The 14,551-nt window shown below is 47.0% G+C and overlaps 1 protein-coding gene across 1 annotated transcript; it reads right to left on the reverse strand.

The window, feature by feature from the left end:
* Positions 1 to 506: 506 nt before the first annotated feature.
* LOC113453436 (uncharacterized) lies at positions 507 to 6,445 on the reverse strand. The gene is made up of 3 exons (XM_087928267.1): positions 6,342 to 6,445; positions 5,024 to 5,335; positions 507 to 2,559 (listed from the first exon to the last, which is right to left on the reverse strand). Exon 3 carries the CDS (start codon positions 2,467 to 2,469, stop codon positions 1,051 to 1,053), a length of 1,419 nt encoding a protein of 472 aa, XP_087784393.1. The 5' UTR covers positions 2,470 to 2,559; positions 5,024 to 5,335; positions 6,342 to 6,445; the 3' UTR covers positions 507 to 1,050.
* Between the last annotated feature and the right edge of the window lie 8,106 nt (positions 6,446 to 14,551).

A 14,551-nucleotide genomic window follows, 5' to 3' on the forward strand; every position in this document is an offset into this window, starting at 1 on the left:
AGGGAGGGGGTTCCGGAGAGCCAAGGAGCATGGGTGTAGGGATACTTACTGTGAACCCCTCCCCAAATCCCTCCCTCAAAAGGAAGAGGGGGAGAGAAGCATGGATCTTACTTTCCTTGCAGCCCAGAGAGTTCCTGGGGGTCTCTTCCCTCCTCTCATATTTCCTGCCACTTTGGGGGGGCAAAGAGGCCCCACCGGGATCCAAGGTTCCCTCCAGAGCGTTAGGCAGGACTGCTGGACCAGTTGAGTGTCTGCCTGAAGTTTTCCATCCTGGGACGATGGAGGAGGCCCATCAGGAAGCTCCTCCCCTTCCTCCCCCCAAGCTCCCAACCAAGGGTGGATCCCACTGGGACAGTTCCCCATCTCTCCTATAGGGGGCATCTTCCAGTAGCCTCTTGTGACAGGTTTCCCGCCCCTTCCCCTTCACACAATCTGACCGCCATCTTGTCTGTTTTGACCCACCCAGTCCATCTCCTGAAAAAGGCCCTCTTGGTTATTTTTTTTTTAAAAAACTTTTATTAAGGATTATATGCATAGAGAGAAAGTTAGTACAAATAATGTGAATGTATGAAATGTATGAAAAAGACAATGAAAAAAAGGGGGGAAATCCCTCCCAAAAAAGATAATAGGAAAAAGAAACTTTCCCTCCTCATCCTCAGCCAGCAGATTCAACATCAAAACTTTTATCGCTAATTAAACAACCAGACGGATCTTCATTCCACTCTTCACCCCATTTTCTCCTAACTTTTCAGTTCTCCTCATTGTTCAACAAAATCTAGTAAAAATGAAGAAAAAATGAAATGAAATACCTGGTTCCTTGACTTATGACTGGTCATGAACTTATGACCAGAAATACATTCCAAGTTGTGGTCATAGGTCAAAGAATTCCTGTGCTCTGCAAAACATTATATCTACTCCCCAAATACTTATAACTTTTTATGTAATCACTCTGGGAAGTTACTAATGCAGCTTTGCGAGTTACATATTCTCACACACCACAATTTACACCCTCTTGTGACTGTTGGGGGAAAAAAGGGTTCCCAACGTTGTTCACAGCTTAAGAGATTTATCTCTGCTATGGACTTTCTGGTGCCTTCTTAGCTTTGATTTACTAGGAAAAGGTTTCTCACACTCTGTGCATTTGTAAGGCTGTTCTCCTGTGTGGTTTTGCGTGTGCATGCGAAAGGTTGAAGGATGGGCAAAACATTTCCCACACTCCAGGCATTTATATGGTTTTTCTCCAGTGTGGATTCGTTGATGCATCACAAGTGTATCTTTCCGAGCAAAACATTTATCGCACTCTGCGCATTTGTGAGGTTTCTCTCCTGTATGGATTCGGCTGTGACTTCTAAGGCAAGAAGAATAAGCAAACGCTCTCCCACAGTCCAAACATTTGTAATCCTTTTCCCCGGTGTGAATTTTCACATGAGTTCTAAGGGCTGATGAGGTACTATAAAATCTTCCACAGTCATTGCATTGATGTGGCTTCTCCCCTGTGTGGGTTTTATGATGGCTCCAAAGGCCTCTCTTGTCTCCAAAGCATTTTCCACATTCTATGCATTTGTACGGCTTCTCTCCTGTGTGGAACCTTTGATGGCGTCCAAGATGTTGTTTTTGGGAAAAGCATTTCCCACACTCCTCACATTTGTAGGGCTTCTCCCCCGTGTGGATTCTCTGATGAATCTGAACATGGGTTGGCGTAAGAAAACTTTTCCCACACTCCCCACATTTATGGGGTAGGTCCCCTTTGTGCCAATTTTGGTGACTCTGCAGTTCGTAAGAATACACAAATCGTTTCTCACATTCTGGGCACTCATAGGGCCTCTCTCCGGTGTGGACTTTCTGATGTACTACCAGGGTTGATTTCCTGGAAAAACATTTCCCACATTCGAGGCACTTTTCGTTTTTCTCCCCTCTGTGCGTTTTCTGATGACTCCGAAGAGAGGAACTCTGGATGAAACATTTTCCACACTCAAAGCATTTGTAAGATTTTATTCCCACATGAATCTTCTCATGGATCCAAAGACTTGAGTTCTGAGAAAAGCACTTCCCACACTGCCAACACTTGTAGGGTTTCTCCCCTGTGTGGATCCTCTTGTGGATTCTGAGAGTGCCGTTTCTACCGAAAAATTTCCCACATTCCAGACATTGATAAGGTTTCTCTCCAGTGTGGATTTTCTGATGTGTAAGAAGGTCTGACTTTTGACCAAACCGTATGTCACAATCCTCACATTTATAGGGTTTTAGTCTGGTGGAGCTTCTGAGACCTTTTGCTTCATTTCCAGAGTTGGATTTCTCAACCTCCAAACCTTCAGTGGATCCACTTCCCACATGGACCTTCCTGTGGGTCAAAAGGAGGGACCTGCGAGCAAAGGATTTCCCGCACTCTGAGCATTCATGGGATTTTTGGTGGTTTTTCGGGGTGCTGGTTGTGTCAGACTGGGGATCCAAGCGTTTCCTACGTTTCATGTTTTCCTTTGGCTGCTGCCTTGTGCTGATTTTCTATTATCTGTTGATAGCTGGCTTGCAGGGAAATCTTTGGTGACAATCTTCTATCCGCTGTTAAAGGAAAAAGAAGGGAAGAGTTATATTTGCCTTTCAGACACATAGAGAATCGTAAAATGTTATCCTTGGCAAAGGACCTTGAGGGTTTTCCAGTCTGACCCTCTGCCCAGGCTCAGTATACCTGAGGCAAAGTGATGGAGCCCCTATATCTATAAGAGAGATGTCCTCAACATATAACCATGGTTGGGACTGGAACCTTGGTCGTTCAGTGAAGCAGTGTGTCAACTCTGAAACAGTTCGAGCCTGCCGCAGCCATCTTCCTTTTCTCTAGTTGCCACACAACTCGGGGGAGGGGGGAGTAGAACTGAATGCGATCTAGCCAAAACAACCTGCTATCTCGTGGGAACCAAGGTCATCCCCAACAGGTGCAGCTGGAGACTGGAACTTGTTGCCAAGGAGATGCCAGAGCACTTAATTGGGCAATGTGACCTGTGACCCTAGGGAAGGGGGGGGATCTCTAACGTTTAATTATGCTGAAAGCACGGGAAACAGCTAGAGCTGGTTTTAAGTTCATCCGTGCCAAAATGATGTACTCAATAAAGCTGTTATTTGAGGAAGCTGAAAGTTTCAGAGTGCTGAATCATTTGGGTTCATTAGTTGGAACCCTGACACAGTGGTTAGGGGAAGGGTCACGGGAGCATTTCACTCCACAACCGCCATCCGACACTCCTGGTTGCAATCATGAAGTGACCTTGGAGGTCCTTACGTTGGGGGAAGTGCAGGCAATGGTCGTGGGGTATCTAGGGAGGGGAGAAGACAGGCACAGGCCTTCCATAAATTGGGGAGCCACCCACTAAAGTGGGGTGCACAGCTGCAGCCACCCCTGGAAGCCTGAGCCTGGCCATGCAAAGCAGCTCTAACTGACAGCAATGCTGAGCTGGGCCTTAAGTGGAGGCCTGGCGCCTTCAGCACTCTCAGCCATCTGCCACTGTCCCCAGGCCTGGGCTTCACCCCAATGTCACCGCTACCACTGAGAAATGTGGCCTTAATTCCTAGAGCAGTGGCCTTTGCAGCCTCCGGTTCCATACCATTTCCAGGCAACGTGTCCCAAAGCATCTCTAAGCTCCTCCAGGCCCCGTTAGGTTGAATGCGGCCTGTGCCTGGGAATCACAAGGCCTCTCTTGCTCACTTCAGACAGCCCCACATTCCTTAGCTGGGACTTTTGTCTGCTTAACGACACATGAAATCGCTTAACAACCACAGTCAGCAGTACAGCATCGCAGTCATTTAGCCAAGCTCTCATGTGACATCTTACTTAAGGACCACTTTGCTCAACAACCAAGGCTCCAATTGTGGTGATAAGTCCAGGACAGGATACAGGAATTACCAAAAACTAAGTGACCTTCTACTGCTGCACCATAGAGTGTATTTCAACTTACTGCACCTGTCTATGGTTTGCCAATTGCATAATGGCAGAGAGGACATCATTGCCCAGAGGATCATGGGTTGCCCTCTCCCCTCTTTGGAAGAGCTTTATAGCTCCCGCTGCCTTAAGAAAGTTCAAAACATTCTCAAAGATCCATCTCATCCTCGGCACCCTTTTTTTTGAACTATTAACATCCGGCAGATGGTACAGGACAATCAAACTGGCTGAAAAACAGCTTCTATCCCAGTGCAGTAACTTGATTGAATTCTACTGTATAGTGCAATATTAATGCAATATCAGGGGGTTTCAATTCAATTGCATAGAATCCGAAGGATGTGTGTTTGTGTTTTATTTTTATAGTTATAATGTACACTGAAGATGGCATTTAATTTCATTGTATGAGGTACAATGACAATAAAGTAAACTGAAGCATCGCATAAGGAAAAGAAAGTTCAGGCTCATGTGAATGACCCATTTCTGATTCTTATCCCTTTTTCCTTCTTCTTCTTCTCACTTTTGCACATATGATCTCCATCCCATCATGACTTCTCGATCCCGGCTTCCTAGGCACACTTTTTGTATATTTTATAAACTAAAGTAAAAGAGATCCAGAAAGATAAAGACCAATCAGCCTGGCATCGGTCCCTGGGAATATCTTGGAAAAGATAATCAAGCAATCGATCTGCCTAATAAGCCTAGAAACAAATAAAGCTATCATTACAAGCCAACATGGGTTTGTCAAAAACAGACCACGGCAGAAAAACCTCATTGCATTCTTTGAGAAAGCGACTAAAATTCTGTGGACGTAGCATATGTGGACTTCAGTGAAGCATGGAACAAAGTAGACCGCAGTAGACTGGAACCTAGTTCTTGGCAAGATTTAAAAAAAAATGTGGGATAACATCACCAGCTGATAGATTCCTAACTGGCTCACCAACCACATTTAGCATATAGTCCTAAATGATGAAACTACATTCTTCCCCCACCAAGCACCCAATTTTTCTGCATTGCTCATTTGTATTGTCAAATAAAGATTTAAAACATGGATGCTTGTTCTCCAAACCAAGATTTATCCAAGGTTTCTTTACTCACCTTTAAAGTTGCAACAAAGAGGTCTCTGGGTCAATTGTTACCCCTCTGGGTCAAGGCCAGGGATGACCCTCAGTGCTGAACGATTCGGGTTCTCCTTAACCAATTTGTGCAGGAAGCTGCTTCTCTATCCAGGCCATGATTTCCAAATTCTCTGGAACGGAGTCCTGGCCAAAGGTTGGGGGATCCCAATCCAAGAAAATGCCCCCTTTCTCCTCTGTGACGTTCACGGCCACAGCCTCACTGGTTTCCGGCAAAGAGAAACGAAGAAGGCCCAGATGCCAGCAGTGATACTGGACAGAATCTGCAAATGATCTGGAAGAGGGAAGAGAAAATAGGATTATTTGTTGAGGATGCAAAAGAATGAAGATTGAATCGTTTTTGAAAAACATCTTAACAAGACAAAAGGGAAGAAACCTGCAGGATGAAGTCCAACAGGGACCAAAGCATAGTTGTGCCTAGGAAAACTCAGTGGAAGATGAGAGAGATCAGATGAGGCAGAGCATGTGTGAAAAGGGCTTCTTTTCCCTGCTCTTTTTGGAGGCTGCAAGGCCACAAAGATTCAAGTTAAGGGTCTCCAATTTTATTTCCAATGAGGAAAGGCAGCGTTTCCTGGCCATCAGCTTATTCTGGCAGCTGCTCCCAAGACCACCCCTCAAAACTTCCTTTGGGCTTTGAAAAACCTTCAGGGGGGCTGCCCCATGACAGCCTCTTCCTGGGCAAAACAAGGAAAAATGCAAAGCTTAGAAATTCTACCCATCTCTTAAAAACAGAAGCAAAGTAGAGATTAGCATGAAAACAAAGGATGCTCTTTTTGGCCTTTCAGAGCACAAAGAAGGAAGATCTCTTTTGTGGGTTAAGACAACAGGAGCTCAATTCAACGAATTTAAACTTCTTCCCGCCCCGTTGCAAAGAGGTCAGGGTGGTGGTAATAACACGCTACGATAATCTCAGTACATGTTTTAAAGCACAATTTACCCTCTTTTTTTATTTTCAAATGCACTTGCGGGATACGCATGCTCAGAGACCTCGTGATCAGACGGACCACAGGGAGACCTTCTGAAAGCAACTTACGCGCACAGGTCCTTCCCGGATCCACCCGGATCCCTTGGCCGGATGAAGAAGGGAACAGATCCAGCCCGGGGAGGGAGCCCCCTTCGTGTCCCCTGGAGGGGAAGGGAGGGATCCGCTCCCTGCAAGGCGACGCCAGAGCCGGATCTCCCCGAGGAAAAGCCGGCAAGCCCAAGAGCGGGATCCGCTGCAGCTCCCTTCCTCCTGGCGGGGAGGGGAGAAGATCTCCTGGGAGGAGGAGGAGCCCCACCTGCTCCGAGCGGGATCCAGGAGCCTCTTCCGAGGGATCCAGCGCCGATCCACCAAGGAAGAAGCAGGAATCGGGGAGGGAAGCGGAGATCCAGTGAGTGGGAGGGGCGGTGAGGGGGAGGGGCTTCTGCTCTCCTCTAAGGCCCCGCCCCTGCCTTGCAGCCCCGCCCCTTTCTCGCCTCCTCTGCTTTCCCCTCCGCCCCGCCCCTCCCCTCTGATCTCCCAGGAGGAGGAGGAGAGCCCCCCCCCTCATTCCCCGAGTTGTGGCCGAGGTGGGTCGGGGGGTCGCAGAAGGGCAGCCAATGTGGGGGCTGGGTGGGAGCGGGACCTTGGCGACCCTGAATGAGGACCCCGAGCCCCGAAGTTTCTTGCACGGGAAGAGGAAGGAGACGGAACGGAGGCATTTCCTGACCTGGAAGCCACAAATGCCACCCAAACTACAAGAAAAAAATGGGGCTTTTGTGGGGGGCAAAAGTGTTTTTGCAACTTCACTTTTACTTCTGAATCTCCTTTTTTTTTGTAAAGGTGGGCAAAGAGCTGAGCTTCGATTCCCATCTGGGGAGAAGACTCGGAATTTGGGGAGGAGGCCCAGAACCCCCCACCCCATAATCCCCCATTGCTGAGTCAGAACCTGGATGGGAAGTGGGGCAAACTGGACTTTTGGAGGTATTTTTTTTTCCTTTGAAAACATTTCACTTCTGATCTAAGAAGCTTCTCCAGTTCTGACTGACTGGTGGGTGGGGAAAGGATTTGTGTTGTGTCACAAAGGACAAACCCATCAGGAGGAGACGTCCTGCATCTGAAAAGAGACATGCCAGGCTCTTTGGAGGGCAGCCAAGTCCACCTTCTGGGTGGAAAGAGGGGCCGCAGCGGCCATCTTGGCCAAATGGAGCAGCCCTCCCACAACAGAGGGGGAGGGGTGGAAAGGTCCCCCCCAGCTACAACAGGGTCCTTTCAGCAGCCTCAGGAAGTCTCTAACCCCCACCCCACCCCTTTTGCACCAAACAACCTGAAGGAATATGAATCCTTCCATCCTCCGCCGCTCAGTCAGAACTGGAGAAGCTTCTGGGAGGAGAAGGGAAACGTTTTCAAGGGGAAAAAAAAACCAAGAGATGCCCTTTTGGGGAAAAAAAAAACCATCTTAGGGACAACCATAATCATGGAGGATGGAGGCTCTCCATAGAGACCCCTGGCTCCACTTTCCCCCTTTTGAAATCTCAGCAGACTCAACCTGGACTTGTAGGGGCCTTAAAGGAGCATCTAGTCCACCCCTCCAGGCACAAAGAGATGAGGGTTAAGAGTCAATGGGGGGGGGGAGCACAAAAGGAAGTCCACTCTGCCCTCCGATCCTGGCATGAAGCAGCCCCCTGAACACCCCCCCCAAAAATGCAACCCTCCCCTCCACGAGGCTCAAACTCTTCCCCTCCCTCACCTCCTCTGCTTCTATTTTAGGGTGTCTTTGAGTTGTCCTTCCAAACTCTCCCTGTAGTGAAGGGTGCCGGGGCCCCTCCCTTTGAGATTGTCTTCGGGGTGGGGGCTACAGGAGGGGTCTATTTGGAGCGGGGACAGGAAAGAGGCTTTGAAAACCATTCAAAGAAAGCTAGTGGGGCTGAAGATTGCGGGCGGGGGGGAGAAGAAAAGTTTGGGGTATCCAGGGCAGGTGGGGGTCGGAAGGCTGGGAGAGCCCAGGAGTATGGGTGCAGATATCCTTATTGTGTCCCCCTCCCCAGATTCCTCCCCCCCCCAAAGGGAGAGAGAAGCATGGGTGTTAGTTTCCCTGCAGCCCAGAGGGTTCCTCTTCCCTCCTCTCATATTTCCTGCCACTTTGGGGGGCAAAGAGGCCCCACCGGGATCCAAGGTTTCCTCCAGAGCATCAGGCAGGACTGCTGGACCAGTTGAGCGCCTGCCTGCCTGCCTTTTCCCACTCTCTTCTACTAGCTGCTGGGGATCATGGGCCCTGGACTCCCTGACGGCCTTCCTCCTCCCCCTCCCTGCAGCCCATTTCCCAATCCAGGGGAGGCCCGAGAGCCATTTCCTCAGCCCACTTTGGCTGCCCAGGATGGTACAATCTGACCGCCATCTTGTCTGCTTTGACCCTCCCAGTCCATCTCCTGAAAAAGGCCCTCTTGGTTATTTAAAAAAAATATTTTTATTAAGGATTAGATGCACAGAAAGTTAGTAGAAATATCTATGTGTGAATGTATGAAAAAGACAATAAAAAGGGGGAAATCCGTCCAACACATAATAGGAAAAGCATTTTTCCCTCTTCATCCTCAGCCAGCAGATTTAACATCAACACTTTATCCCTAAATAAACCACCAGATGCATCTTCATTCCAACCTCGCCCCATTTTCTTCTAATGTTCAGTTCTCACTGATCAACAAAGTCTAGTAAACATTAACAGAAATACCTAGTTTCTTGACTTACGACTGTAGCAACTTATGACCGAAAATATATGCACAGTTGAGGTCATATGTGGCTATTCCACCATTAAGCAGACATTGTCAAACACGGATATAGGGATGTTTGCACGTATCTAATGACCTTGTTTTAGCCAACCACAAAATGTTTCAATATGATCACGAAACACTGACTGTTGTTACTTTCCATCCCAGGATGATAAGCAAAACTTGCAAACTATCATATGCCTTGTTCTTTGTTCTTTGTTTATGAGTTCTTCCATATAAGGTAAAACTCTGCTACCCCCTGTGTGCTCCCCCACCCGCTTGAAAGAGGTTAATAAATGAGGTTTGTACAGAGCACCCGAAGCTTTTCAGCTCCTTCTCCAGGTCCCCCTCCTTCTCCTCCTCCCCCTCCTCCTGCTGCGGCTGCTGCTGCCTGGGTCAATCCATCTGCCTCGGGTGTGAAGTGCTCCCTCCTATGAAAACAATCGGATGTCTGGTGTCTGTTATTGGTATTCACCCTTGCGAGGGTCCCTCTAAACTTCTTCCCTGCGGGGAACTCCATAGGCAGCGAAAGAACGCAGACGGAGCAACGGACCAGTCGCTCGCTGCGACAACTGGGGGCTCGTCCGGGATCCGTCTGCCTTCGCTGTCTCAAAGGTGTGATCTCTGTCTAGAGGTGCATCTCCTTCACTCCCGTTCTTACGCACCTGGCAAAGGCATCGTACAATCGTAAGTAATGGGCTCCTCACCTTCCAAAGTTTCGTCAAGTCATAGGGACGAACTTTATACTATAGTGAAGAAGGCTAATTCATTTCAAAAAATTAATGGCACCACTGTATATCCTCTTTCAAAAAAATTATTGACTAACTTATTGACATATATAGAGGAACATTGTCCATCTTATCCTGAGAAGGGAACACTCCGACACTCCTCATGGCAGAAATTGGGGAAATATCTACACGATATCCCCCGAGCCCCGCCTGAAATATTAACATCTTGGCGGGCTGTCATGGCAGCATTAAACACACTCTATCCTCCAAAAGAGAATGCTGCACCTCTTACCTCTGAAATTCCCTCTTCCTCTTCTTCTTCCTCAACTAATCCTGCTAAATCTGGAGATCCTCTTGTGGCACAGGTGGAAACTCCCTCTCTTCCCCCACCTTACATCAATCCTGCAGAATCTTCTAATCCTCCCCCTTCTGCCCCCACTCCTTCTTCCTCTCCACTAACTCCTCGAGGAGGCCTTATTAGCAATCTCCTTTCCTCCCCTCTACCGTTGGATGACTCTGAAACTCTTTCTGCCTTCCCTCTTGCCCTTCCCCCGGGAGGTGGCGGCAACCCTGTACATACTAACATTGAATTTAAGGTCTTGAGAAACATAAAAGATGCTGTAACTAATTATGGTCTGCATTCACCTTACACTAGAGGCATACTTGATTCCTTGGTTTCTGGTAATACTGCCATGTTGCTCTATGATTGGAAAATGTTGTTTTCTATGCTTATGACCCCAGCACAATATGTTGTGTGGCAGTCTGAGTATGAAAAATGTGTTGATGTAGAAATACGGCGAGGTTTGCCGGCAGCAGTCACGGAAGGCCATCTTAAAGGGACAGGACAATTTGCCACTTTAGTTCAACAACAGACTTGTCCCCGCCGTGCTTTTGCCATCATTCATATGTGTGCAATGAATGCTTTAAAACGGGTGGATGATACAGACTCACAATCCACCCAAACCTTTTTAAAAGTAATGCAGAATCCTGATGAATCCTATGCCTCTTTCATTAGTCGCTTGCAAACTGCATTGGATCGTCAGATTGACAACGCTACTGCTAAACAGGAATTACTCATGAAATTGGCCTTTTCTAATGCTAATCATGACTGTCAAAAGATTTTGCAACCTGTTGCTAACAAGCCAGGGGTTACTTTGGCTGAGTTTCTCCAGCTTTGTAGAATTGTTGGCACAACCTCCCATAAAATGGATGCACTCGCAGCGGCTATTTCTTCTTCTTTATCTACCCCCGCTTCCTCTCCTGACGCTTTTGCTTTAACTCGTAATGGCAATTGTTTCAACTGTGGAAAGCCTGGACATTTTAAAGAAAGGCTTTCACTGGGCTTCGCAGTGTCATAGTAACCCCCCCTCTGCTCAGCCTTCGGGAAACTATGACCCTGGTGCTGTTGTAACGCTTCCTTTAACTGCAACTCTTTTAACACCCTTGCCTCCCTCCATGCAAACAACATTCTCTGTTCTGCTTTCAACTGCTCTTATGCTCCCCCCCGCCCGTTCTCACCTCACACGCTCATCTTACTCATTCCAAACTCCTCTTTGATCATGGAAGGGATGGTCGCTGCCCCCTTTCTCTCTTAATCGCCTCTCTCTTGGAGGTGAAAGATCTTTTCCATGGCCTGTTAACACTATAGTAGCCACTCTTGTTATTGCAACCCTTTTCCCCTCTATTCCATGCCCTCACGGGCTTGATCGCATCATCCCTAACTGTTCGCCTTTCAAACTCTCTCAATGGGAACCCCTTTTTCAGACGTCAGATGTATTACAAGACGCTCTGGAAAAGTGGATTGGTCCCATCTCCTGCCATCTCCCTTCTGACCCCCGTTTGCAATTAATTAAAACAATACCTATTACCTTTTCCTCTCCAGTAGTTGCTTTTCCATTAATTCAAGCCATCACAGTTTTCACTGATGGCTCTCTGAATTAGCTGCTTTTAACTTAGCCTTGAAAACATTTTCTGAACAACCAATTAACATCATAACGGATAGTCTATATGTCTCCCAATTGGTCTTACATATTTTTGAGGCATATCTATCTCCTTCTATACAACCATCATTAATGACACTGTTGCTTCAGCTGCAAATGCTCATTCAATCTAGGACCCATTCTCTATTTGTAGCCCACATACGAAGTCATCAACATCTACCAGATTTCCTTTCAGAAGGGAACCAGGTAGCTGATACTGCTTGTAAAGTACTTCCCATCAGTATTAAGATGCCTCAACCTTCCCCTATATTAGCAGGGGAAAGTCATAGTTATTTTCATCAAAACAAAAAGGCTCTGGTTAAACAATTTGGCATTTCTCTGGAAGAAGCAATGGCAATCATCCAACAATGCCCCACTTGCAGTTTGCAAGCAAAAACTTTTCCTCAAGGGATTAATCCCAGGGGCATAGAGGCTTGTGAGACATGGCAAATGGATGTCACTCAATTTTCACCTTTTGCCCCTTGGAAATACCTTCACGTGTCTATTGACACCTATTCAGGGTTCATCATAGCCACCCCTCAAAGGGGAGAAACGTCAAAGCACGTTATCAATCATTGTATTCGGACCTTCGTAGTACTGGGACCGCCAAAAAATCTAAAAACAGATAATGCACCAGCCTATATCAGCTCTCAATTCTCTGAGTTCTGCTATCACTGGTCCATTATCCATAAGTTTGGGATTGCCTACAATAGCCAGGGGCAAGCTATTGTTGAAAGGGCTCATCAAACCTTAAAATTGGCATTACAACGATACATGGGGTCAAAAGGCCTTAAAGGCCCCCCTAGCCTCCCAGTATTACAAAATGTGTTAAATGTTTGTCTGTATACGCTTAACTTCCTCAATCTCACTGGCACCCCTCCCCTGTCTGATGGAATTGTATGTATGTCACTCAAATGGCTGTTTGCATGTTTGATGCCTATATTTCCCCTGTTACCCCTCCCTCTCTCATGACACTTTTTTTTACAGCTCCAAGCACTACTGAAGGAAAGAAGTAAGCCCTTGTTTGTGGCTCACATAAGAAGTCATCAACACTTGCCTGGATTTTTATCAGAAGGCAATCATATGGCCGATGAGGCCTGCAAAATCATGACCTCCTCCCCTTTTCCTCAACCACTTTCGGCTGGGGAGAGTCATGACTATTTCCATCAAAATAAGAAGGCCCTGGTACAGCAATTCGGGATTATGTACCAGGAAGCCACAGCAATAATCCAACAATGTCCCACATGTAGTCTCCAGGCTAGAGGTATCCCTGAGGGTGTTAATCCCAGGGGTATCCAAGCTTGTGACACATGGCAGATGGACGTTACTCACTATCCTCCCTTTGCTCCCTGGAAATACATTCATGTGTCCGTAGACACTTATTCAGGGTTTATTATGGCAACATTGCAAAGAGGAGAGGCAACTAAAAATGTTATTAATCACTGTATTCGAACATTCGTAACGTTGGGATGTCCAAAAATTCTCAAAACAGATAATGGTCCTGCTTATGTCAGCTCTCCCTTTGCTGAGTTTAGTCATAAGTGGGCCATCACTCATAAATTCGGTATACCATTCAATAGCCAGGGCCAGGCTATTGTGGAAAGGGCAAACCAAACTCTGAAAAATGCCCTTGATCGGCAAACGGGAAAAAAGGGCTTAGGCCCCCCGAACCTCCCGGCGTTACAAAACATCTTGAACATTACACTCTATGCTCTTAACTTTCTTAACCTCACTGGCTCTCCCTCTTCTACGGCTGCTTCTCGCCATTTTACCAAGCCAGTGCCCCCCTCCTCTCGCCCTCTTGTCTATTTCAGGCAACTTCCAGATCCTGCGTGGAAAGGCCCTGCACAGCTCATCACGTGGGGAAAAGGATACGCTGCAGTACAACTTCCTGACAAAGTGCTTTGGGTTCCTGCCCGTTGTGTCCGCCCCTACCATGGGCCACCCAATGGCCACGACTCCTCTATCTCTCACCCTCTTGCTGACAATGATATCTCCAGTCTTTTCACTCTTTAATGCATCTCCAGGGGTTATCCTAGCCCCCCTTCACAGCACAGTAACCTTTACTTATGAAGACAATTCTCTTCCTGCCTGCAATTATGCCTTTCAGCATAATGGCCGCCCTCTTCTGCCTGCTTCAGAAATCACTCTCTCATATTATTATTTCCCTTGCTTCATTTCTCTGACTATACAGGTAACTTCGCAAAGGCTTTTCTTTTAATCATACTTACCTCAATCATACTGTTCTCTTATTGTCTACCCCCTCTTCTGCTTTTCCTCCCCTATCCCCACCGTTTCTATCCTGGCTACAGCTGCTTGACTCCAACGTCTCTCCTCTTTCGGAACGTCTGGAGAGACACCTTCACTGCTGCATTCCACCCTGCGACTCCGCTGCCTGCCTTTGGAGATCTACTCTTCCATCTTATTGGCCAGGCCATTATAAGCCACCCTCGGATCGCAGACACACATCGCCTCAGATACCCTGCGTTTCCAGGTCTCAGCTCCATTTCCAACGCCATCATTTCCGTGGGGTCGAGGCTACGCAGTGGTCCAGCTTCCTGACAGAACTCTTGGGTTCCTGCAAGGTGTGTCCGCCCATATCACCACCCACAACCAGCGGAGCCATCATCCGAAAAAGATGACAGCACTTCTCTTCTTCCTGCTCGGCTGTTCGCTTCACTGGACTGATGGGACATCCACCAGCCTTAAGGCCCACAAACCACACAACATCACATGGGTCATCAAGGACGCTTATGGGCAAATACTCAACTCTACAACTAATTACACCATGATTTCTTTCTATTTCCCCAAATTAAATTTTGACTTTGCTGAAATGATTATGTATTATTGACAAAAAAATCATTTTGTATTCAGGTACAATTGCTTCCCAAAATTGATGTATATAACTCAGAAGATTTTGTTTCTTTACTAGAACCTAGACAATATAACCTTAGAGCAAAAACAATCTATATTTGCTTTGCAGAACTTCCTCACTTCCCTATCTGAAGTTGTCTTACAGAATAGAAGAGGTTTAGATTTGTTGTTCCTCAAGCAGGA

This window comes from Pseudonaja textilis, chromosome 2, assembly GCF_049901715.1.
Source record: "Pseudonaja textilis isolate UNSWEBS1 chromosome 2, rPseTex1.2, whole genome shotgun sequence".
In the NCBI taxonomy this organism is placed as follows: Eukaryota; Metazoa; Chordata; class Lepidosauria; order Squamata; family Elapidae; genus Pseudonaja; species Pseudonaja textilis.